Raw genomic sequence first — 26,491 nt, forward strand, 5'->3', positions numbered from 1 at the left:
CTTGGATTATTACTGTGTGGGGTTCAAGCTTTGTGGTGGAGTACAAGGTGGTATCATAAGTCTTTAACTCTTGCTTTAGAGCTCAAGTCATCACTGGGGAAAAATGAATCAGTCATGAAATAAATAAATACACAAATAAAGACATGTAGGGTACCATTATCATTAGCAGTTGTTTAGAGTAGGATAGATTAGATAGACTTTATTGATCCCACACAGCACACATACAGAATATACAAGAAATAATAAATAGGATAGAAGACAAGAACAAATATTCAAAAAGTAGATACAAAAATACAAAGGAAAGAATGTACAAACGTATACAAGTGGCGAATAAAAATGTACGACTACTTAAATATTTATAAAGTAAGTAAACCAATGTTTGTGCAAGTTGCACTTAGTGCAGTATTGTGATGTATATGAGTCTTATTTAACACTCAGTGAAGTGTTAAAAAGTTGTATTGCCTGTGGTAGGAATGATTTCTTGTAGCTGTCAGTGCGACACCGAAGCTGTTGGAGTCTCTTGGAGAAAGTGCTCTGCTTTCGTTCTTGTTTATTTGCAAGTGTTGTATGCTGGTATGTTTGGGAGGAATTCCTCCTCCTTCTGGCTAAGGCAGAGAGAGAGAGAGAGAGAGAGAGAGAGAGACAGGAGAGGAGAGAGAGACCAGTCCAGAATGTCCAATATGGATGCAATTATCATGACGCACATGTGCTTACAAAATACTTACTTCTTAATCTCAGCAATGACTCATGTATCCTTAAATTCCTCCGTTTTTTTCAACCTGGGCCCTATTGTCCTATGTTTTTGTGTCTAAGTGACTGATGGGAACAACAATCTTTGACATTGGTCCAGTATTAAGCAAGATTGCTGAGTCGGCAGTGGTGAAACAAGCTACAATGCAAGTTAATAGGGCAATTATCCAGCTTGTATTTACCTTCACAATAGTGCTTGTTTATTTATTTTATTTATTTGTTTATTTAAAAGGGACGTAAGAAAGCTTTTTTGCACACCTCTTTTTGTCGGGCAGGTGCGTAGGATATGATCAAGAGTAGCAGATCAAAAGCTTAGAGAAGAGTCCCACACACTGACCATTACGCAAGCAATAATTTATTTAGAAAAATACAACGTTTCGGTCTCAGACCTTCATCAGGTAAATTTACCTGATGAAACTGCTAAATGTATTTTTTTTAAAAGAGAAAGAAACGTAGTATGTAGTTTTGAGAACATTTATTGTGCAAAACTGTAATTATATAACAATGTTACAGATAAATAAAATTCAAGTACACTAGTTGCAGAGACTTTAACAAAGAAAAATCTCAAAGTATTAGGTTTCTTTCCTTTAGTGCAAACCATTCCAAAAGGCACTACACTTAGTTAGTTTACATCCTTGATTCTTAAATCCCATCCAAGATGCAGAGAACAGAAAAAACTGGTGTCTTTTTAGTTAAGGAACAGAAATTGTACTGAAAATACTTTCAGTATTAGGCAAAGATGCACAGATACTTTAAATAAAAACATATTTAAAACATAAAGTTTCTTACCTGCAGCCTAATGTAACGCATTTGGTTTTAAACATTTAGTTCTCTTAATGAAATGAAAACTGGTGTCTTGTTAATAAAGGAACGGATACTGTGAATTAGGGAAATACTTCCAGCATTAGGCATGGCTATTTTAAATAAAGAAAATTCTTCCAAGTATAGTGCACAGATACTTCAAATGAAAACATAATAAAGTGCAAAATGAAAGCACAATAATTTTTTTGAATAAAGAAGATACCTCCAGTACAAGGCATATATACGTCAACTAAAGAAAACGTTTCAAGTATAAAAGTTTCTTTACAGTAGTGCAATGCCATAGACAGTAAAAACTGCAAAACAGCGACAGAGCACACTTGTACACACACACACACACACACACACACGGCCGTGTGTTCAGTGGGGAAGTACAACGTCTGCAAACACCGGCTGCTAAGATTCCAATCGTCTGTTATATAGTGAATTGTCAGGCTGATGAAAGGCTCCATGGTATGGCTCGACCACAGGTCTGTTGTAGCGGCTTAAATCCGAATCAAGTCCAAATAATGGATGTTGCACCGGCCTTTTTCACCAGTTCCTCCGTTTTGCTTTCAGCCATGTTTACTCAAGATGGCGATGATGCGTTGCAGCCGGTTGCAGCTCGCGGCTCTAAATTTTGCAGGTAGATTGCGTCAACATGCATTATCGCGATAGTGCAATATAATTAAAATCTCTATCGTAGGCCAATTTTTTATAATTTATATTGCATCTTGTTTCTGTCGCCCATTACTAATAAAAAGTTTGGCTGCCTCTGTGGTTAGATATGGCCTTATGTGTCTAAAGTTAGCCAGATTATATCTGATGGTATTAGCCACCTTTTTAACATGCTTTTTAAAAATTATAAAATGATACCAAGGTATTTAAAATCAGACACAACCATGCGTTTTTCTCCTTCAATAAAAACATCAGCCTGCTGTGCACTTGTGGATTTCTTAGAGAAGAACATACATACTGTTTTGTTAATGTTAAGATGTAGGTATGACCTTTTTAGTCAGTCAGAAACATGGACCAGTGCTTCAATTTGTTTAGTTGCAGCCTGCTGTTTGTTTTTGGTATGCAAATAAAGAACTGTATCGTCTGCATACATTTGTATATTAACAGATGGACAAACTGAAGGTAAGTCGTTAATGTACAGGCTAAACAAGATAGGGCCCAATACTGACCCTGGGGTACACCAATATTACAGTCGAGGTATGAAGAATAAGAATTACCAATATGTACGCTCTGTTTCCTGTTAGTTAAGTAGGACTCCATCCATTTCATGGCCTCAGCTGAGAAATTAAAATAAGATAATTTTGATAATAGTGTCTGGTGATTCACAGTGTCAAAAGCCTTCTTAATGTCCAGAAACACTGCACCTACTATACCACCCTCATCTAATTTTGACTTGATGTTTTGCCACTGACTGTCTCAGATTATTATTCTAAGTGTGTGACAACATTATGGAAAGATGTCAGACACTTAGAATTTTAGTCTTAGTCTGTCATTGGCAAAACAAGCACTTTTGTGAAGGTAAATACAAGCTTTACAATTGCCCTATTAACTTACATTCTAGCTTGTTTCGCCAGCGATCTCGCTTAATACTGGACCAATGGCAAAGATTGTTGTTCCCATCAGTCACTTAGACACAAAAACTAAGAAAAACAGGGTCCAGGTTGAAAAGAATGGCAGTTACCCTTTAACTGTGCAACATCATTTGGAATCGGTACAGTACTGAAGTTTTTTTTTAACTCTATCTACTGTCAACCATCTACGCGTAAAAAAAATAATGCAGAGTAATTACATCTCTAATGTCCCTTGAACCCCATGCATCACTGAACATACAGACGTCCACAGTAGCTTTGGAAACATGACAGAAGCAGATGACTAAATGTTGCTGCGCCCAGTGAATGCATGCAAGGTTATTATAGTTTTGAATTATTTATTAGTTTTGACTTTTCAGTTTCATTTTAGTTTAGTTTCAGTTAGTTTTCAGAGTGTGTATGCTAGTTTTAGTTTAGTTTCAGTTTTCTTATTAGAAATATTTAGTTTTACAGTAGTTTGTTTTTGTCAGGGCCAGGTAGAATATCTCAGAAGTATGTATATGTTTGGAGAACAGCCATGACGTTTAATGTTTAACCTTGGTGCTGATTTAGTGTCCGATGTGAAGTAACTGCAGCACAGTGCCATCTGTTGGAATGTTAATGTCAACTCGATTCAGTTTCTGTAAAATACTAAAACTGAAATTATTTGCGTTTTATAAAAAAGAAAAGAAAGATTATTAGTTTTTCTTGATGAATTTAGTTTTTTTTTAGTTTCAGTTTACTAAAAATATTCACTGCCTATTTTAGGTTTAGTTTCCTGAGTGAATGAAGCAGCGTGACTCAGGAAGGAGCCAGCCGAGTGCAGTGGCATAATGCACGGCCGTTCACTGTGTTTACCTTCATTGAATCGGCTGAAAGCGACACCAGGCTGCTACAGTATAACCACTCAGACATCAAACCATATCACACTGCTCGGTTCTAACCCTACATTTCTCACGGCTGAGATGGAGGGGATATCACTGGTGTGTGTGTGTGTGTGTGTGTGTGTGTGTGTGTGTGTGTGTGTGTGTGTGTGTGTGTGCAAAGCTCAGCATTTAAACTGACCCGATATGTTGGGCTTTGCGAAAACATTCCAAGCTCAACACTTATTCACTGAGAGGGAGTAGCAGTTGAGGAGTTGGAGAAGGGAAGCTGTGAGCTGCAGACAAAGAGAAGTTGGCAGGTACTGAGGTTAAAGAGGGAGGAGGAGGCATGGCTGTTTTTCTAAATCTGGCATGTGAGACTCAAGCATGCTATGAAAACACTGGCAAGGAGAGAGGGAGAAAAAGAAAGAAAGTGAGGAAGCAGACAGGAAAAGGGGAGATGAATATATTCAGTAGCTATGAAAATAGACTGTCTGGCAGGAGGACGACCCTGGAAGTCTGACTAGGCTGGAGGAGGGGCCCCATATGGCCGTCTGATTCAGCAAACTGTGCACAATGCAAGCTACTGTCAGCAGTTACTGCCCCCTACCTGTAATAATAATAATAATACATTATTTTCTGTGTGTTCACACCTTTCTGTTGTTCTACAAAGAGCCTGGTCATCTTCAATCCTGATGTATGGTGTCCCACAAAAATATCCCTTTAGGAAGTGTTATAGCTCTGAAAACATGCTTGAGAGAGTGTTCTGTCAGTTGTGATGACTAAATAGCTCAGACGCCCAAATCAGCAGACTTTATGCATGTCTTTATGGCAGAAGGAACACCAAGAGGAAACCCACGCAAACACAGGGAGAACATGCGAACTCCACAGAGACAGGCCCTAAACCAGTACTCAGCAGTGCCTACTCGCTGTGAGGCAGCAGTGCTAACCACTGAGCCACCTTGCTGCCAATAATAATTATTGAAACATTATTTAAAAGTTTTCTGAAAGTTTTTCGCTCTTTTGATTTACAGAATATGACTTACAGGGCAAACATTGCCAGATGAATTAAATGTCCAGATGAAGGATATGTGTAAATACTAACATAATTATTTGACTATAGCAAGTTACGTTTTCTGGACATTATCTGTAGTGATAATAACGATTCAATATTATGTAAAATTGCATTGTTTTTAGTAAAAAACCTTAAAAAGTTCTTTGGGGAGGACCCCAAAGTAACCCTCCACAAACATAACACAGCTTAATATTGAGCCCTATGTGTGATGCTCGAGAGGTAGAATGATTGCTTTTTGCAAGTTCCACCAGTTAAACACACAAAAGCAATATTATATATGATGGTGGTATATGATCAGGGTGTGGTGGTATTTTGTGCGTGGCGTGAGTGGATGTGGACGTTTTGTATATTTTTCTGCTTTTTGGACCTTTGGCAATCGCATGCCTGCACAAGCCAAGATTTAACCCTGCATACAGTGCAAATTTTTGTTTTTCTTTTCTAAAGAAATTATATATTATACAGAAAAGACAAACTCACACAAGTCAGTGTGCACTATAGGGGTGTCACGATTCTCCAAATCCCCGATTCGATTACATTTTCGATTCTAAGGTCACGGTTCGGTTCGATTCTCGATTTTTACATTTATTTTTTTTAAAGCACAGGTTGCTATGCCATTTTTAGACTAGACTTTTATGCAATACAATATCTGACCTTTGTTCGCAATATACCACACTGCATTGTCAAATTTACATTTATTAATGCCATAATGTAACATATGACATAATATGACATAACTTATATCTATAACCTGCCATCTAGTTTCTCTTTTGTTACTGCAGTCTTCTTCACAGAAGATGACATTCAAGTTCACAACAAAACAAACAAAAACCAATAAAACAGCCATGTCCATAGTCTTCTCTGAACAATTAAGTGTCTTAAACTATTTCCGAACAGTTAAGCATATACCACACAGATTAACTGCCATGTTAGTCGTGCTGCCATGCTATCTTTTGACTGGCTGTAGCTAAATTAGAGGAGGTTGACTGACTCACAGCACTTCAACACTAGTGTTGACGAACTGACCGAAGAGCCGGTTAATTAACCCGAGTAGTGTCACTGAACCAAGAGAATGAACCGACTCCCTCCTGTTTTTTTACCTCATTCGTGCCGGCAGCGCTTCACTCAAGCTGAGTATGCTCCATTGTGTGTTGCTGGTCTTCTTCTGCTACTGTGTGTGTAGTAATCTAGCTCATTAGCGCCTCCACTGGAGTGGTGGTAGAATCAATCAGGAAATGGACTACCTCGAGCACATAGACTGTATATAAGAATGGACCAACAGATCCCGTTGCTCTGGACGGAGACCAGTGAAGGCCTTTAGAAGCACTTTTCCGGTGAGCGCCGAGCGTTACTGCGCAACCTCCAACTGAGAGAGACGACGTAAATGTGACGTGAGCAACGTGTCTGAAAGTTGTAAGTCTTCTGGTAGCTGTGCCAAGAGAAATCTCAATCATTCCCAATCTTGCAGAGACGGAGAGTGTAGGTATATGTAAGGAGATAACATAGGCACAGGCTAATTATTGCTAACTAAAATGCTAGTTAACATTAGTAATTAAACTTAAACAGCTAATGTGAGTCGAAACTGCCTGCGAGCTTCTCCTGTACTGTACGGTAATTCCTATACTATGCGACAGTAAGTCGCGTGGTTATGACACAATCGTTAGCCTATTTTTACAAAAATGTCTGCTACAGAGCCACAACGTGAGGTACAAGGTAATGGAGCCTTTTATACATTGTCGTGTTTCTTTAGAAATAAACACTTCAGATGTAAAGTTATTCGCTGTCAAAGTGACGTCAAAATGAATGGCAGTCAATGGAATGCTAACGTCAGGTGATCGCTTTGTAGCATCAAAATGGCGCCATAGGAGATTCGAGCTCTGAAGCGAAGCTTACCCCTTTGCTCGAGCAGGCTACACGTGTGTGTTTTTTTTCTGTTCTGCTTGGCAAGCCGACCAGACATAACATGGGGGCGTGGTAGCATCGACGATTAAAAATCGAAATCGTGACACCCTTAGTGCACTACAAAGCCAACTCATAAGCGTTTGATTTCACAGAAAATTGGCTGTGACGGCATCATCGGCTCTTCAGCCAAAGAGGACCGCTGTGGTGTTTGTAATGGAGATGGGCGCTCCTGTAAGATAGTGAGAGGAGACTTCAACCACACCAAAGGAATGGGTGAGTCTGTGTTTAAGTATTCAACTTGTATGCTCTGTGTCTGTGCCGAGTATGCAGCTTATATTGACTTTCCATGAAACGCCATTGCCATTCACTGCTGATATGTTGCAGTTTGTTTGATTTATTATTTATTAAAGCAGTGATCAGTTTTACATTTGTTGTCAATAAGAAGCCAAAACAACTAGATTAGTTTTGAAAAGAAAATTCCCATGCTGCTCCTGGTAGAAATGTCAATGGAACAATGGAGCAGCAACAGCAGCAGCTTCTGGCCACAGCTGCCCCTGTGCTACAGATGGGAGGACACGTCAAAACACTCTCTTGTTTACTGCACTAGTTTCTCTTCCTTTTCCACAGTCCAACAGATGCGAGACTTGTTCACTCGCCTCCCCACCATGTTTACCATCTAGCTGGTTTGCTGCTTCCTCTTTGGTGCTGGAGGGAGTGCACCCATTGGTTGTTGACAATGTTCACATGATTTCACTTCACTACCAAGACTTAAAACGGACAATAACATCAAACATGTTCGATTTTGTCGGAACGTCAAGACAGGAAAAAGACTGACTGGGTTTGAGTTTTTTGACCACCTTACACCAAATGATGGAGACGACGGGAGCACCCCCCAACTCTAGCTAGACTCTCAGGATTTCATTCCGATATTGGAAATTAGTCTGCAACAGTGGAATCGCTTGAAATGTCGCTTGGTGTGAGGTCGCCATTAGTTTCCATCCTGACACTGTTAATATTTCATGTTTTGTAGAATTCTTTGGGAATGAAATGGAACGGTCAAATTTAAAGACGCATGGGCATAAAATGGTGTGTGTCAGTTTCTGCCTAGCAAACATCATAGTGGCCTTTAGTACTGGTCAAACCCTAATGTAGATGTCACATGGATGTTTCTGTCTGAAGTATCGCAGTAAGGAATGTGTTATCCTTCATCTTCACCAGCCTGAGAGCTCTGGCATGAAAGAAGTTTATACTACAGAAATGGTCATTACTGTTGCATTGGCTCTAAGTGTGGTCAGGGATCTGTCGGTGTGGTCTATTTAAAGGTTTCACCACAATGAATTTAATTCCACTTTAACTTATTTATCCACATGGGTATTAGGGGTGTGAATCTTCACTGGTCTCAATTCAATTCTTTTGCAATTATCCTGTCAACCATTTGATACGATTCGACATCACGATGCGTCACCTCCTCAAATTTATTATATATTGCTACACATGGTTTTCATCAACAAATTCAAGCTGTCAGATATATGTGATTTCCCCTTTTTATTGCATCTGCTTTTAAAAAAGACACTTCCTAAATGTAGCGGAGTCTGAACACAGAAGACAACAGACAGAAGGCAATAACAAAGCAGCGACCATAGAAAATCAACAAGTAACATCAGTATGCAATAATCGATTATTGTCTGTCACTGCATCAATGCAGAATCGTCTAGCAATGCATCGATGCAATAATTTATTTCAACACCCCTAATGGGTATCACGGTTGGTTATTGATTTTTATACCAACACGAGGAGTTTAGAGGACTGTAATTCAGACAGGAAGTGTTTCTGTTTCTAATGAGAGTTCTTATTCACCCTGAAACTGGATTTATCTTCTTATGTTATCAATTATGTAAAAGTCCTTGGAAATATTGGGAAATAAGTAGTTTTGCTGGAAAAGTTGTCACAGCATGGACTAACCTAGCCATAGCAGTGTAGATGGTTGTTATTTCAAATTTTTAATGTCTGAAGGTGACACTCATTGGGCGTTTCTCAATCTGTGTTCTTCTATTGACTTGTGTTCTTGTGTCCCTGTGAAACGTCATCTCGTGTTGCCAAAGTACTGTCCCAATACACAAGTTCACATTTCACCAAGAACAGTTAAGATTCCCGGAAATGTTCTTGACACACCCATTTTACCGAGGATGCATTGGTTGGTAACTTGTATGAACTTCGCAGCACCCGTATCCCAACATTCATTTCGGCATTCAATGATGGTCGGGTTTCCGGTACATAGACAGCCCAAAAACGGGACAATTTTAACAATTTTCGCCATCTTATTCATCACTAAATTAACTTCTGAGAACATTTTAGGCGAGAAATGAACGGTTTAGATTTCGAATTTTTGAAGTCTTGCGAAAATCTTTGCCGAATTGACAATTTGCTCCAAAGTTTTCGGAGTTTTCGGAGCTCCGTGAAGTGAGGCGGCCGCCAGCTTGCGCCTGCCGGGGCCGCTAGCTCGTCGCTCGGATAGTCACGCTCAGAGACCCCGCTGGAAGCCGGAGGTCTTTTAGACCGGTCCCGTAAATAAGAGGCTTTTATTTTGCCGTTGACGGATCGTTTGTTTAAATATCACAACACATGTCCATCATAAGATTAACGGGAACCTGTGGTTAACTGCCTTTTCAGAGTTAAACTCCACAAGCACACACACACACACACACACACACACACACACACACACACACACACACACACACACACACACCGCAGCTTCACACACACACACACACACACACACACACACACAGACATACACACAGCGCAGCAGGCAGAGGCGGGGGAGAGAGATATACCTGTTTCTTTTCAGGAGACTTGTTTAAATTATGCCATAGGCTATACATTAGATTTAGTATTTTTTTGGTGTATTTGTTTTCTGATTTATTAGAAGTTGAGTTTCAGCCTGTATGATAAATTAACAGTTGTAGTGGTAACATGCTGACATGTTATGTAGACTAAACGGGAGACACCAACCTTTATCATTTGAATTGCTAATTTCCATCTGTTGTCCCTGGGCATATACAGTGCACTACAATAATATAGAAATGATCACGATCACGATCATGATCATGAACACATAGGACACACCAGTGCATATGCCTACTTATTTTTTAATTTAAACTGATTTAAACTTATACACTAATAATAGTAGAGATCACGTTCCACTCTTTTGAATAAGGGGTGTTTGAGCTAAACCATAAACAATAAAATTAAAGCTCAATAAGTTTTATTTTTCAATATTATTGCAATAGTTGTAACATTGTGAGGTTTTCTTGTCCGGAGCTTGTTTTAATACAAAGTGGTTATAGTGTTGTGGTTTTTATTTCTAGCTGTTATTTTGGAGCCCTGCAGGTAGCCTCTGTGCTGGGAGGGTTGAGCAATAACAGGAAGAAGGCATCGTCTCAAACTCTTAACAGTGTCTTCTGTGCTTGTGAACTTGCAAGTTCATTCTTCAAGGTACAACTAGCAAGAACGTTCTCCCCAAGAACACAAGTCCGTTCTTTGCATTCTTGGTATTGGGAAACACCTATTGTCTTTTCAGGTTTCATCTTGCATCTTGCTTACTACGAGGTTCCTCTGCTGATTATTCCAATCAAACATTTATTACACATCACTTACTGTCTGCCACTCAATCCCATACCACATTTCAATGGTATACATTGTGTACTATATGCAATTACTCATACAATAATGTTTTGGCAGCTGGTACACAGTTTGTACTAACAGGAAGTGATAGAACACTTCATCCAATACACATCAAATAAACTGTATTCTTGGAATTCAACTTAGGCCAGACTCAACAAATTCTTTCTGGAGTTGACTTTGGGAGTGAGGTTTGCCATATACTGTATCTAACCCCTCCCTTTAAAACAAGCACCAAACCCTTTGGTGATAGAAGAAGCAGATTCATAGTACAATTGCTAGTTTTATGTGTGAAATATTGTTCACTGCATTACAGTACACTAGAGCTGCAAAGATTAATTTATTAGTTGTTAACTATTAAATTAATCACCAACTATTTTGATAACTGATTAATCGGTTTGAGTCATGAAAAAAGGTCAAACTTATCTGATTCCAGCTTGTTAAAGGGGAATGTTTTCTAGTTTCTTCTCTCCTCTGTGACAGTAAACTGAATATATTTGAGCTGTGGACAAAACAAGACATTTGAGGACGTTGTGTTGGGTTTTGGGAAACACTGATCCACATTTTTCACAATTTTCTGAATCTTTTATAGACCAGGCAACTTATCGATTAATCGAGAAAATAATCTGCAGATTAATCGACGATGAGAATGATTGATAGTTGCAGCCCTATAGTACACTACTGTTGTGTAAATTGACTTAGAGACAATGGCAGGACTGGACACAAGCATGCACGTGTGTGTGATGGCTAAACCCAGAGCTATCCCCAACTGTTTATCCTGTACCACTCATGCACTGTGTATGTGTGTTTTCTGCACGGCCTGGAGTGTGTTAGTGTAGGTAGATGAGAGAAGCAGTTATCTATGGGCTCCCCTGGCTGTGTAGTTAAAAATGTTAACAAAAATGCTAGTCACAGTTACATAAGCAGCTGTTTGACCCTGTTACCCCATAACCCCGCCGTGAGGTATGCCAGGGATGCATTCCTTTCATCAGAGCTATTTCCTTCTCCCTGCTGCTCCTGCCAAGTGGCAGAGTAACAGTGTAGGGGGAGGAAACAGTCGTCTGCAATGAAATGTAAGAAATGTTAGAAGTTTTACATTTACAGGACTGTATAAAATGTCATGCTTTAACATTTAGCATTTGCTCCTTAACACATCAAATGTTGTGCTTGTAAAGCCAGGTGAGCCCGTCCTTGTCTAACCATAGGTGGACAGGCAGGGAGGTGAAGGGTTGAGGGTTCAGGAGGGAGTGGAGTGTTTGTTCATTGTGGATATATGTTGCTCAAACCCTCCGACAAGATCAGTTTCAGCCTGGGCTCACAAACCTTTGTCTCATGAACTCAACCTCTTGTAAAACAAACATACTGTATCTGCACGGAGACATTATTTTTCCTCACCATGAAAGGATTATATGAAAAGACTTTAACCCTTGTGTTAACACAAGGGTTAACTATACGTTTATTTGACGTTTTGTATTGGCCTGGCGTTGAGCTTCGGGGTCCCCCCCGCCAGGCCAATACAAAACGTCAAACTGGACGGGTCCCGGTGACCCGCAGGACAACACAAGGGTTAAACCGAAAGTAGACTCACATTGATAATGCTTAGGAGAGTTGGGTCGATTTCTGGTTTGTCAAGGCTAAACCGATTTGATTTTATGCTAACCGGTTGGACCGGCATTTGTCACTATGTCACCTTCTGGCAAAAAGTAGCCTACATCAGCAACCTGTGCAGACTCCGTCACGACACTTAATCTTACTTGTATTGCATGCAGTGTTGGGCTGTAGCGTTACTAGTTTACAGCTTTAGTGTGTTGCTTTTTGACATTAATGAATGTCCGTCACATTCAAGACATTGCCAAATGAGTTGCTACAAAGCTAATTAAGACTATCAGCTCCACACAACTCTCTCTGTATTTCTCAGTATGGCTATGTTCAGAAGATTGTGTCGTCTGGCGACTTTCCCGAGTGAAGATAATTACCTCTTCTGAAGAGTCCATCATGTTTTTTTAATCCTCCGTGTCCTCCTTGACTACTAGCAACTGCGTGGAGGAGGGGTGGGGGCGCTTGCGGGATCGCGTAAGGCTTGTAACATGTGGACACACTGACAGTTTTGTTGTAATTACTTAGAATTCCTCTTGGGGGCGACAGAAACTATGCACTATAGCTTTAACTACTTTTAAATAGCGTTGCTGTTTTCTGAATCAAATAGCTTTTCAGTAGCTTAGCTTTTTTTATTAGTAGTTGGGTATCCATAGACACATATCTATGGTGCAGTAGCATCCACACAAGCTACATTTCCTCAAGCAATTGTGAAGCTGCAGTCTGAAATAAAACTGCTGAGGATTAGTGACGCCAAACAAAGACGTATGTCGTGTACATGGATGTATGAAAAAATAGCTTTGATGTAGTAAACTATGTTGCTATAGCTTAGCTTGCTACATTTAATTGGGTGCGAATGTTAGCTTCATTCTAGTGAAAGTTCATTTAATGAAGAATACCGGTAACTGGTTGCTTAGCTCTCTTTCCAAGAACTTTCCAATAGCTTGCCCAACACAGGTAATGAGCAATATAACGTCATATTGTTATGTTTGCTTATAAACGAAACAATCTAACTAACGGAGTGGCTAGTGTCTGATAGCAATTTACTTTTGAGCGGTGAAATGAAAGACATCACATTTCAGTAGCGGTGGGTGGGGGAACAGCGCACGTTGTGTTTGATTACTAGAAGGTTTATGTGTTTTTCGGGTTGACGAGACAAAATATTGCACGCACAAAAGTGAAACTTCAAACATAAAGAGAAATGTTACGAATACTAAGCACATACAGTGACAACATTTGAAAGTGTCCCACCCTTTGCCGCAGTTGCACCACACTTATGCCGTGTGTTGTAGTATAATGTCAATAGGAAGGCGCTCAGCTTACACAGCTTTTTATAGGTAAACCCACTACAGCACTGTGGGTTGGATTGTGACTCACTGCAAATTTTAAATATTCAGGGAACGACCAAAAGTGCAGGTAACATGTTGAGGAAAACTGTATGTAGCCACACACTTCCACAATGTGCTGCTTTACCACAGCCACACACAAAAAACCTGGCAGATGATTGGATGAATCAGCTGTATATCAAACTTTAGGCTAGTAGTTCCCAAACATTTTCTGCAGGGCCCCTATTTTGTAGCTACAAATATTTTCAATATCCCCCCTTCCCCGAGGAGAGAGAGAGAGAGATCTGTACAATGTATAAGCCTATATCTATATATTAGTTATACCTAACATAATTTCATTTATACATTTGATTACACAGCTTTGTTTACACTTAATGCTAGTAGCTATTTTTTCATTTTTGATTGCTTTGGCATTGAAGCCCCTTTGATTTTTTTCACATTAAATTTCATTTAGCTGACACTTTTATCCAAAGCATCTTTCTTAGGGAGCGCGTCCCCGGTACTCTCATTGGCCCTCATTTATCAATCTAACGTAGAATCCAGCGCAGATATGAACGCAGAAATCATCTTACGACAGGCTTCACGTGATTCATGAAACGTTCGTATCACACCAACCAGAGTGTAAGAATGGTCGGACATTGATAAATGCAGTGGCTGGAAACAATTGTAATTTAAATATCACGCAATATATTGTCGGTTTTGAGGCCTCGCCCCTACAATTTACGACATGGTGAGACGGCTAAGAAGCAGAACTTTTCAGAGGTGGAGATTGAAACCCTGACATCTCAGGTTCATTTGCACCAACGTGTGTACTATTTGGCAGCCTGAACTGGTATTAAAGGCTGTAGAAAGAATGCGGAATGGAAAGAGATCACTGATGTGGTCAACAGTGTTGCCGTAGTAAATCGGACTCCAGCTGAAGTTTATTTAATTTATACATCCTTGAAATATGTATGCTATAGTCCTAATAGTAATATACAGGCTTATATTGCAATCTCAGGCCTCCATGTAGGTGTACCTATATTTAAATAAATGTTTTTTTCATGAGTCAGAGCCAGGCAACCGTGATCTGTGAAGGAGAGGCGTCCTCCGCCCCCCGTGCTGGACCACCACCCTGACCCTGTCTCCTGACAGCAGAGAGGCTGGAAAACGAGACGAAATATGTCAGTCAATGGCAGAAATAAATCGTTCACTTGTGGCTATTAACATTTTAAAAGAGAAACGAATACCTGAAGAATAAATAAAAATGTTGCGCATAGTCTTCCATAGTTTCCTGTATTGAATATCATCGCCAAACATAACACTATACCTTTTTAAATCGAGGAATAATATCCTGTCTCCTTCATATAGCCCCAGTTGGGGCTGTGCTGGACACTGCTCTCTGCGCATCGGGTCATCTGGCTCCATCACTACATTTATGGCACCCTGTTTTCCTGTGCAATGTTGTGCAGAACCACACACGGTAAAACAATGTTGCAGACTTTTTCTGGCGTGTATAGTAGGGTCCCCCCCGCTGATGCAAGTAGAGCCATCTGCCCTTAATCAATCCGATGCAGCGCTCCACCGTGGCCCGTGTGCGTACATGTGCACTGTTGCATCGGCGCATAGAGGTCTAAAAGAGCCAGATCTGCCATTGCCGATAAGTGATAAACTGATGACTTCTCCTTCTCCTGTTAAACTGATTAAATGCTGGACCGCAAGTCCACACTGACTCGAAAATTGCGTGCACGAGTTTAAACTTAACGTGAGATTTGATCGTAGCCTCCGCTCACGTCCATATTGATAAATGCCGAGCTTTGCATGGAGATGACCGTACGCCGGTTTTACGCTTGTTTTCTGTTGTACGTTTGTTTCGTAAATGAGGGCCATTGACTTTAATTGTAAAAAAAAATTTGAAAAAGGCTTAATATTTTAAAAAGTATAAATATTAGAACGAATGTTGAAGAATTCCCATCATGTGCTTTAATATCTGAACATTTTGATATTTGAATGTTCTTTATAGTCTGCAGAAGTTAGAGGCGACCAAGAATGAAAGTTGAAGAATCGGATAACAATACTGGGAATGCTGAAACAGCATTCACACAACAAGAGTTACTGTATCTCAAGACACTTAACAGAGTAAGTCTAGACCACACTCTATAATTTACAAAGACCCAACAATTCCCCTAAGAGCAAGCATTTAGTGCAACAGTGGCGAGTAAAAACTTCCTTTTAGGCAGAAACCTCGGACAGACCTATGCTCTTGGTGGGGGGGCGTCTGCCGTTGCCATTTGGGGGTATGATGAACAGTGGCAATTATAGTAACAATAAAGATAATGCAACTATGACTAGAAATAGTAGTTGTAGTAGTTCAGGGCGTAGCAGGGCACTGCAGGGCATAGCCGGGCGTAGCAGGGCGCCAAGCAGGACCAGCAGCTGCAACCATGATTTAGGTGCCACCCTAATCCAAGAAAAACTGCGAGGCGAGAAAACATAAGGACTCCGGGGAATAAGCTCCCCGGAACTAAGTTAGTAACAAGCATTTCTGGAACATGGATGCACACAGATGGAAAGAGAGAGGAGAGAGAAGCTCAGTGTGTCAAAGGAAGTCCCCTGGCAGTCTAGACCGTTAATAGCATGACTAAGAGCTGGTCCAAGGCAAACCTAAGCCAGCTCCATAAGGGTTGGTAGATGAGTCTGACGACTATGAAGAGAAGCAGAGAAGAGAAGGGGTGCCTTGTCTGGAGCTAAACACCCTCCCCCGCCGGTGTAGGCGAACGCTGCAACTCCTCACTCCATAACTATAAGCTTTATCAAAGAGGAGAGTTTTAAGTTTACTCTTAAATGTGTAGACGGTGTCTGCCTCCCGAACCCAGACAAGGAGCTGGTTCCACAGGAGAGGAGCCTGATAGCTGAAGGCTCTGGCTCCCATTCTACTTTTAGAGACTCTAGGAAGAAGTTTGTCCGCCCTCAAGGATCCACTTGCACAGTGAGGAGTTTAATCCCAGGTGCGTTAGCTTTGTGACTAGCCTGGAGGGTGATGTGTGTTAAATGCTGAACAACAGTCAATGAACAGCAATCTCACATAGCTTCCTTTCTTTTCCAGGTGAGATAGGGTGGTGTGAAGGATGTGTGCTATGGCGTCTTCCGTTGATCGGTTGGGATGGTAGGCAAACTGTAATGGGTCCACTGTGCTTGGTAGTGAGGAGCAGATGTCATCCCTGACCAGTAGTTCAAAGCACTTAATCACTACAGAGTGAGTGCCACCGGGCGATAGTCATTCAGGCAGGCTGGTTTTGTTTTCTTGGAATGATGGTAGACTTCGTGACGTGGCACGTGGGTATGACAGACTGAGCCAGTGACAGGTTGAATATCATTGTGAACACCATCGCTAGTTGGTCAGCACAAGGTTTGTGGACCCGCCCGTTGATACCATCAGGACCTGCCATTTCTTGGTGTTCACATGCTTAAAAGCCCTCCTGACGTCATGCTCAGAAAGAGAGATAGGTGTGTGAGGTGCACCCACCCATCTTTTAACCTCGGCTTCAGCTGTTTCTGCGTGTTGGCTGCTGATGGCCTCAAAGCGGGCATAAAATGTATTGAGCTCACTTGCTACAGACGCATCAGCACTTGACACGGAAGAGGTGGTTGATTTGTAATCTGTCATAGTTCTTAGACCTTGCCACATGCGTCTGGGGTTGACCTCCTGAAATTGTACTTCCCGTAGTCCCTTTTTGTCTCCTTTACTGCTCTTCTCACGTTGTAGGCCGCTGCTATATAACTCTTCAACATCCCGCGCCGGATGTATGGCTTTATCCTGGAAATATACTTTGGCTGCCGGAAGATGCATGAGGCTGCTTGCAGCTTTACTTGACATTGTAAGCTAAATTATAAGGCATACAGAAATGAAATATGTAAATCACATGTTGTCCTAAATATGGTCGCAAGGAGCAATAGATTCAAAAGCTGACTTTTTTACTTTTTGTCCACATGTGGGTGTGTCCAGTTGCAGCTTGCTAGTCAGAAATGTTTGGCAAGTAACCTCTGGTGATCTCAAGCAGCTTATCTGTTAAAAAAAATATGAAAACACTAAAAAGGAAAGAAAATGTGTGATAAAACAGAGGATAGAGCATCTCTGATACAAACACAGATCACTAGCCCACCATTGTCTACATCACCACCTCTGTATGCCTCTGAATCTGTTTTCAAAAGACAGACACAATATCTGCACACTGTACTGATAGCTCCCAGCAAATTTAGATTTGTCTGATTTTTGCCTTACGTTTGTTTGTTGATCGAGCACCTGTAGAAGTTTTTTGGATGTGTGTACCCTATACTCTGTTTGCCTCTGAATCTGTTTTCACCTTATGTTTCTGTCTATCAGGCTACATCGAAGCTTTGGTTATCCCTGCAGGAGCCAGGAGGATCAAAGTTGTGGAGGACAAACCCTCACATAGCTTTCTGGGTAATGATGCATTTGTTTTAGGGTCCTTGAGAAGGATCACTGCTATCTTCACAAACACAATACCATGTTTCTTTGTGAACATTTGGCAGCTGCTACAGTGTCTACACACAACTACTTTAGTACTACTACTATGCATTTATATGATTTTATGTATATTTGTATTTTATCTTCATGAAATTAATAATGATAACATAAGCATTTTGACTCAGTGGGAGTCGATCTTTATTTCATGTTAAAAAAGTATTTCCCATCCTTCTTTTGATTCCCAGCCGCAGCCTGTCACTCCCTCTCTGCTCTCTACCATAGCGCTGCGCCCTGTGATCTCATAATGCCTTGTGTTGCTCACTCATGCTAACTTTATTGTTCAACATATGTGACAAAAGCATTTCGTTTTCAAACGCGAGAGGCTAAAGGCCGTTTCATGGTTCTGCGTCGAATCGACAGCATACCCCCGCAGACCCCCCTGCGTCTACGCTGGACCCTACGCCGTAGCCTGACGTGCACCTCTTGAAAAATGTAACTACACGTCGCAGCGGCGCACGTCACAGCGGCGCACGTCACTTGGCCGTGGCTTGGTAGCGTTGCATTTCCCCTGACTCATTTCCTGGTTCTCCTTCTCCATAAACAACATGAAATCAAGGAGAGGGTTAACTTTTCCTGCTAAAGATTTCTCACTGTGGTCAGAAAGAACAGGGGAGACACTTTGTTTCTCTCACTATGACTCTAGAGTCGCTACTCGCTCCAAAGTTAATCGCCAGCTCGACGCACACCAGCGCACAAGTATAAACATCAGGCCACTTACGTAGGCTACGGCGAAAGCTCTGCGTGGCGCCTCCGCAGAACCATAAAACAGGCTTAAGTTGAGAAAGGCGAGATTCGCTAACATTAGCCAACACATTTATATAAAATAAAATACACATTCAAATAATTATTTCAGCATTCGCTTAGTATTGAGGAAGAACAACAGATTTTGCAGCTGCGCCCCAGATTCACAGATGACAGTAACAGCAAGAACTGGACCCTTTTCTGCACTATATCCCTAACTCAGATAGATAGAGATAAGGTTGAAAAGCACCAAATTCTCCCTTTACCAGACTGGCCAGAGCTTCTTTCAATTTAACCATTAAGTCACTTTAGAATTTAACACATATCACCCCTACATCTAAACACCAGTGTATCCATCCGCCCATCACCTCGGCCTATAGCACAGGCTGCCAGATATGGTTGATTAGCACAGGTTTTGGTGTCTGTACGGGTATGTGTCTGGTACCATGCCTGGCTAACTCACTTTGACGACAAGACATAACTCCCCCTTAAACCACAAACTGTCATTTTTACATTTGTCTGATTAAACAAATAAGATGCAACATGTTCATTAGTGAGCTTTAGAGGTGTTGTTAGGTGTAGTTTCCCTCTGCATCAAGTCTTTATGCTAAGCTAGGCTAACCCTATCCTGACTCCAACTCTGTGACAATGAACACACATGAGGGTAAGCATTTAGCGTTTCCCAAAATGTTGAATTATTAATTCAAAATGACATTTGATAAAAGGACACAGAGTAGTTGTCACTGTACGTCCCGTTGAAACTCCAGTTTTCCTCCACTCCACTACAACTTTTCATGATGAAACAAACTGAAATTCCACAAATACACACACAAACAAATATACTGTGCACACATTGGTGTTTGGTGGACAAAGACAACCAGATAACCAGGTGTGACATCACAAAACTGGTGTTCATTTTCTCACGTCAAACACAGGGTTTGTGCGTGAAATACCTCTGACCTCTTCTGTCTCGCTCACAGCTCTGAAAGACTCCAGTAAAAGGTCCATCAACAACGACTGGAAGATAGAGCTTCCAGGAGAGTTTGAGTTGGCCGGGACCACGGTGCGCTATGTTAGAAGGGGACTGTGGGAGAAGATGTCTGCCAAGGGACCCACTAATACACCCTTATACCTGATGGTAAACACATCACTTTCTCTGCTCCAATTGTTATATCGCAATACGCCCTGGATACAGTGGCAGGACTGAACACTCTGCTGCTGGTGATACTGCTTGTGTGATTTATTTAGGGTTATCAATTTGCTAACATTGACTATACTGTAAATTAGATATGAACTGATCAGTTTTGCCTACCACATATATGATGGACACGTTCTATTTTGTTTGACTAATGTACCATTAATAGTAGGTGTCCGTTTTTTTTTGTTTTTTTTTTTGTCCACTGGTGCTCGGGCTGTCCTAATAAGAGTAGCAGACCCTATGCTGGATACACTCCTATTAGTCTATATCCACGACGTTCCGTTTCTGGGATTGCTCCGTTGCCAACGGAAATTCCGCCGGATTTCCCTCGTTTCAGCCGGGTGTCTGTTACCTTCTGCTTTCTTTGTGTTGAAATTCTAAACTGCGGTGGATTTCTGAGGACTATGATTAACTGCTCCTCAGCTCTCTGCAGGGTAAATCCAGACAGCTAGCTAGACTATCTGTCCAATCTGAGTTTTCTGTTGCACGACTAAAACAACTTTTGAACAAACACATTTACCACACACTTCCCGAGGCTATATTGCAGCGGCACCATGGCTTTGTCTGGGGCTTAGCACCGCCCTTGACAATTGTAATTGGTTTAGAGAAATGCCAATAAACCAGAGCACGTTTTCCTCTCATCCCGGAATGCTGTGTGGACTAGCAGACCCTCCTCCGCAGTGCTGTGGAGGAAGGTCTGGCAAAGCGATACTACGCTCATATAGATCCCATGTGCTTACATACAGGCTACACACTGTCAAGCGTAGGCTAGTGTTCATGCAGGAGCCGCTGGAAAATGTCATTGTCGAAAAGGAGAAAAGGGGACACAGTGTCAGGTTTCCCAAAATAGCCTAAATGGGAAGCCAAAGTACTTGGTGTGTTTACAGCACCAGTGCTCAAGGAATATAATATTCGGTGCCACTATTAGACTTGTTTCCTTTTCTAAGGTCCAAGGTGCATGGAGAAATCCTTGTAACTCTTGCATGGGAAAACAAAGAAGGGTGGGGTGACATTCACCATGACTTACACTGCACATGCACCTCGCTTAGCAGAAGTCATTGATCCAACCTGCTTCACTGCACGGCGTGTAACTTCGTCAGGTGTTGACTGACCAGGTCCATTTTGCTTTTCTTGCTCCTGCGCAACAAGGGCAGTTAAATGCACTGAATAAATGTTTTGTATACCAAAACAGCCACAGTGCCAAACAGGACCACAGTGCAGTTATCCCCTGCTGTGAGGCTGTAGTGGAACGCAAAAATTCTAGTCGTACTGATTAACTGTTTAATTGGAAGCAACTACTGTAGACCTGGCTATGTTTGCTTACTGCTACCCTTTGAAAATGACTTCTGCCAGGGTTCGAATTATGATTTCATCTTTGTGGGGGTCTCTTTTTAAAAAAAAAGTAGTCTATGAGCAGCAAATTTTGAGCATTAAACATTTCATTTCCTGCATTCTGGTGAATGTTTATGCACCTATTTACCTTTTTCTGAATCAATGTATGCTGGAAATATCTTTAAAGGGAAACATAGATTACAATCCAAATATAAAAACATAATGGAATATATTACAATAAGGCTCTCAGGCATTCTGTATTGCTATTTATTCTCCTGTAGATCGACTTTTCTAATTATATCTGAGTCAGCACACATGTAGCCTAGCATCATTTACTCTTCCCTCCTCTCTTGCATCTTCTGTTGAGGAAGTAACCTCCTTAAATGTGTACATGACAATTATTCACCTCAATGATACATTATTCATTTTAATGGATTAATAAAGCCCTGGACTGTAATATTTCAGATGCGTTAATCCATTAAAATGAATAATGTATCATTGAGGTGAATAATTGTCGTGCGCATTTAAGGAGGTGGGATATATTTTGAATGTGCACAAAGATTTGAATATGAGCACTCACGTTCAAAACTTTGTGCACATTCAAAATATATCCCATATGTGCTCTCTGTGATTTGGAGGAGTCGTGATATTTTGAGAAAATAAATAATTGGCTATTACAAGAATAAAGTCACTATATTTCAGAAAATAATCTACCTGCACCGTAGCCTGCTGTGCATTACGTGATTGCTCTGCTGATACGATAGATCTCAGACCTCCTGACAGACTCGAGCCCTGTTTGAGACTCTGGTCTCTGAATGAGACAAAGTTTAGGGTGGTTTAGTTTAAGTGGCTGTACGCTGCTCTACATCGGGGGTGGGAAACCGAAACTACGACAGAAATACACGGAGCACAAACGCGACACATCTGCCGCAGCATGTCGACAGCAGAGCACGTCCATTATAAACCGGACGGAAGGCGCGCTGCTCATCTCTATTTTTACAGCAAGAGTGGACACTAAGCGACACACAGGTCTGCTTCAGAGCTCCGTGTGTTTGGGAAAAGTGCTTTATTTGTGATTTAAATAATGGTGCTGATGATTTTTAGAGACCCCCACAGGTGTATGATTTTACTGCTTTCACGGGAGCTCATCCTCTCTCTATGGGAGCTCAGCTCCCACTGGCTCCCACGTAATTCGAACCCTGAGTTCTGCAAATAAAGATCAACTGAGTGAAAGTTGGTAAGCTTTATATACAGCTTCCCTTTTCTTTAAACCCCTCGCTGTCATGTTCCCAGGTGCTGCTCTTTCATGACCAGAGCTACGGGATCCACTATGAGTACACAGTGTCCCTGAACACAACTCAGGACAGGAGCAGTGAGGAGCCAAGGGAGCCAGAGTATCTCTACATCTGGACGCACAGCAGCTGGCAGGACTGTACTGTCCAATGTGGAGGAGGTAACACACACACACACACACACACACACACAAACACAGGGTGCAATTTTCTGGGGGGTTGCATAGGATTTCCCCCTTTCTGGTCTATATATCCCTGCCTCTGCTGAATTATTTTTATCAAAAAAAATGTATCACCCCTCAGAGAGTAAAGCGCTGTAACGTGAACTGTCGTGCGATAGAACGCTAAAATCAGAGCGGCAGTTGCTAGATGTGTTTAGCCGGCAATAGGTGACTGCGAGCTGGCTACAGGCACCGCCATGAACACATTACCCCCATTCTCCACTCACTCCACTGGCTTCCCGTCTCCACCAGGATTGAGTACAAGGTTTCCCTCCTCACACACCAATGCATCCATGGACATGCCCCCCCCCCTACCTCAAAGAACTTATCAACCCACAAAACACAACACGCTCCCTTCGCTCCACTCACTCAAACCTCCTCCACATACCCAGAACCAGACTCAGGACAATGGGAGATAGGGCCTTCTGTGCTGCTGCCCCACGTCTGTGGAATGTCCTCCCTGACACCTTGAGGGCACCTCAATCCACTGACTGTTTTAAAAAAGGTCTTAAGACATTTCTTTTTAGCAAAACTTTTGGTACCCTTTAGATGCTTTTTTTTAAAGAAAAAAAAACTTTTTTATTTTTCATTTTAAACTGCTCATCTTTTTTTTTTCTTTCTTTTTTTCTAACTTGTAGCACTTTGAGATCTTTTGATGAAAAGGGCATTATAAATAAAATGTATTATTATTAAAACAAAACCAAGTGTAGGAACACTGCTGCCTTGTTCCTACAAAAGTAAATCAGTTCTAACTTAGTCAATACATGTGCATTTGGTGTTGGTCTATTGTTGTGTTGCATCTTCAGTTTAAACGCTCTGTACAGCACAGTGGGTAGCAGTATTCCTAATCTTTGTTAGCTTCTGGAAATCTTCTGATGCCTGGGTCTGAATAGGAAGAAGTATGAGCACAGGAGCAGTGTGGTCTGCATGCCTACCTGCTGTGGACAGCAAACATTGCTACAGCAATTTATAATGCTTCTCTAACCGTGTTTACCTCATCTGACGACAGAGATAAAATTTGTGATCTCATTAGACGTGGGCCTCATAATTACCAGGTCCGGTTCTCAGTATTATAATATAAAGATCCAAATACAACAGAGTCTTGCTAAATAGAAACTTTCTCTCTCTCTCTCTCTCTCTCTCTCTGTCTGTCATACACACACACACTCATACAGTCTGAAAACCAACGTTATATTAAATAAAAGAAAAGTACAAGCACTAGGACCACAGGGAAACAGTTCACACTCAAGCTCCCGGTCCCCCTTCCAACTTCCCCTCCCCCCTCTCCTTTCGTGTTCTCATTCAAACCAGGCGTTGATGCATATACTGTGTAAGTGGAGCCAAAACATCTGGATCGCCCCCTGGTGGCTGGCTGCAGTATAGGTCTTTTTTTCTCATTTTAGGTAGTTCTGATCACGCTGATGTTTGTTCAAGTGTTCATTTTTCTGATCAGTTTGGTTTTTATTAGTTATTTGATGTTATAAAAATGGGGTTAAATGTCATGATTGACAGTTGGGATTGACTTTTGATTGGTTGGGCGGGACTTCAATTCCACTGCCGTATCAAAACTGGCTCCAAAATGACAGGATGGCGGCGGCCATATCGGGATATATCTGGGAGTGTTATTTTTTACACGTTATTTCAAACAAGCAGAGACTCCACCACTGTGCTTCTTCATTTATTTCGTGTGCGTGTGTAGGTGAGAGGAGGACAGTGGTTTCCTGTATGAGAATAGTCAATAAAACCACGGAGGCTGTCAACGATAGCTACTGTCAACCTGAGAACCGACCACACCCCCAAGTACGATTCTGCAACTCTCACCCCTGCCAGTACCGGTGAGAGACACACACACACACACACACACACACACACACACACACACACATGCACAGTATGTTTGTTGCTAATTGGAATAATTTGTAAAACTAAGATAAATACATTTACCTTTTTAACAATACACTTTAACAGTGTTGGAAGATGAGCATGTCGCTGTTAAACAGCCACTGATATGGATAAATGATACACTAATTATGACAGGTCTCCTTTAGAGCTCTGTGTGTTTGTGCCTGAACATGAGAGGAGTGGCCGACTTTGGAGGCAGGCTGTAGGCTGCCCACCCAAACACAAGTTAAAAACAGTACTGGTATTTTCTGTGCTATTTTCAATTAGCTAAACAAAAAAAAAATTCTTAACTTTTGATTGGGTGGGAAAAACACGTCGAAACGGTCGAGTCAAACTCGCTGACACTTCCTGGTCTCAGAAATAAGGGAGCAACAGCCTTTGTTTTTTTAAGTTTTGCTTTAGTGTTTTTGATATTTTTAAAAGAAGGTGAACAATATAATCAGCTGACAGACAGCGAGAGCGGCCCTGATGAGAGAGAGATGATGATGTGTTGTCACACAGACAAGCTACAGGTACAGTATCTGTGCTCATAATAGGTTTGGATTTAAAAGTCATCTGTGAAATCGTATACAAGTCTGTAAATTGTGTGCAAGGTTGAGTTCATTTTTAATTGCATGCTAGTAAAGCACTGTTTTTTGGTTCACTTCCTATATTTGGGGATTGGGGTCTCACCTAAAGTTAACCGAACTCTAGTGCACTTGGAAGCGAATCGCGAGCCCTGTTTTCAAGTGGACCAGAGTTTGGTTGATTGGTCCGCACCAGAGTTCGAATGAGCCTTCATACAACCCCAAACGAACCGGACTAGCCGAAGAAACACTCCAGGGTTTGGTTAAAATTATAATGGCATCTTTTTCTCTCTGTGTCAGACCTCCACCCAGTAAAACATTCAGACCCAAAGCAAATGGACTGTAGCTTATGAACTGTCTGTAACACTTAATGTTTTCCACAGGTGGGTGACAGGAGAGTGGGGATCCTGCTCCGTCACATGTGGTAAAGGTGTTCAGCAGAGGGACGTGGTTTGTGTTTACCATTTTCAGAATGGCTCACTCATCCACACCAGGGATCTGTATTGCCAAGGAGGAAAACCCCCTGTCGTGCAGGGATGTGAGGGCCACCTCTGCCTCACTTTGTGGGAGGCTTCAGAATGGTCCAAGGTATGTCACACACTGTGCTGATGTTATGTGAAAACCATTGCAGGCTCTGGTCCTTGTTTCCTATTAACATTTGATCTTAGAAGCGAAGAGTGAATCTATGAATGCCCTTTAATTTAACTTAACTTTAACTTATTTCTTAAGGCAGCATTTAAGAGAGAGTCCGGGCCCATGATAAAAAGCTTTAAAATTTTGCAACACATTTTCCAACTGGATTAGATTAATGACAGAGATTTACAGGCCTTCACTTTTCAATTTACCTTTCACACACATGATCCGAAAGACCGCTCTGTGCTGGCTCTGCCATTGTTTTTTCTATGAGGAGGAGCAGTGGAGACAACTCAGAGGAAGTGCTACCCTCGGTGTCGCGCACCACTCGAAATTGCCGCTGAGTGCTGCGCTCAGAGTTCAAATAATTTCAACTTTGACCTCGTTGCCGCTGACCTTTCAAGTCGCAACCAATTCCAGAAGCAATGATGACGTATACCTGTGCTGTGCTTTTCCTCTGTGCCTGCAAAATTGCTCTGCG

The 26,491-nt window shown here is 41.5% G+C and overlaps 1 protein-coding gene across 2 annotated transcripts in view; it reads left to right on the top strand.

The window, feature by feature from the left end:
• The window catches only part of adamts17 (ADAM metallopeptidase with thrombospondin type 1 motif, 17), a 121,653-nt gene that overhangs the window by 86,015 nt on the left and 9,147 nt on the right, over positions 1 to 26,491 (top strand). For both annotated transcript variants that reach the window (XM_035999652.1, XM_031292690.2), the window contains exons 15-20: positions 7,124 to 7,244; positions 17,961 to 18,041; positions 19,847 to 20,004; positions 22,690 to 22,849; positions 24,609 to 24,744; positions 25,761 to 25,965. In XM_035999652.1, the coding sequence (XP_035855545.1) occupies positions 7,124 to 7,244; positions 17,961 to 18,041; positions 19,847 to 20,004; positions 22,690 to 22,849; positions 24,609 to 24,744; positions 25,761 to 25,965 (861 nt within the window). The remainder of the gene's footprint in view (positions 1 to 7,123; positions 7,245 to 17,960; positions 18,042 to 19,846; positions 20,005 to 22,689; positions 22,850 to 24,608; positions 24,745 to 25,760; positions 25,966 to 26,491) is intronic.

The sequence above is a fragment of the Sander lucioperca genome, chromosome 3 (assembly GCF_008315115.2).
Source record: "Sander lucioperca isolate FBNREF2018 chromosome 3, SLUC_FBN_1.2, whole genome shotgun sequence".
NCBI classification, from domain to species: Eukaryota; Metazoa; Chordata; class Actinopteri; order Perciformes; family Percidae; genus Sander; species Sander lucioperca.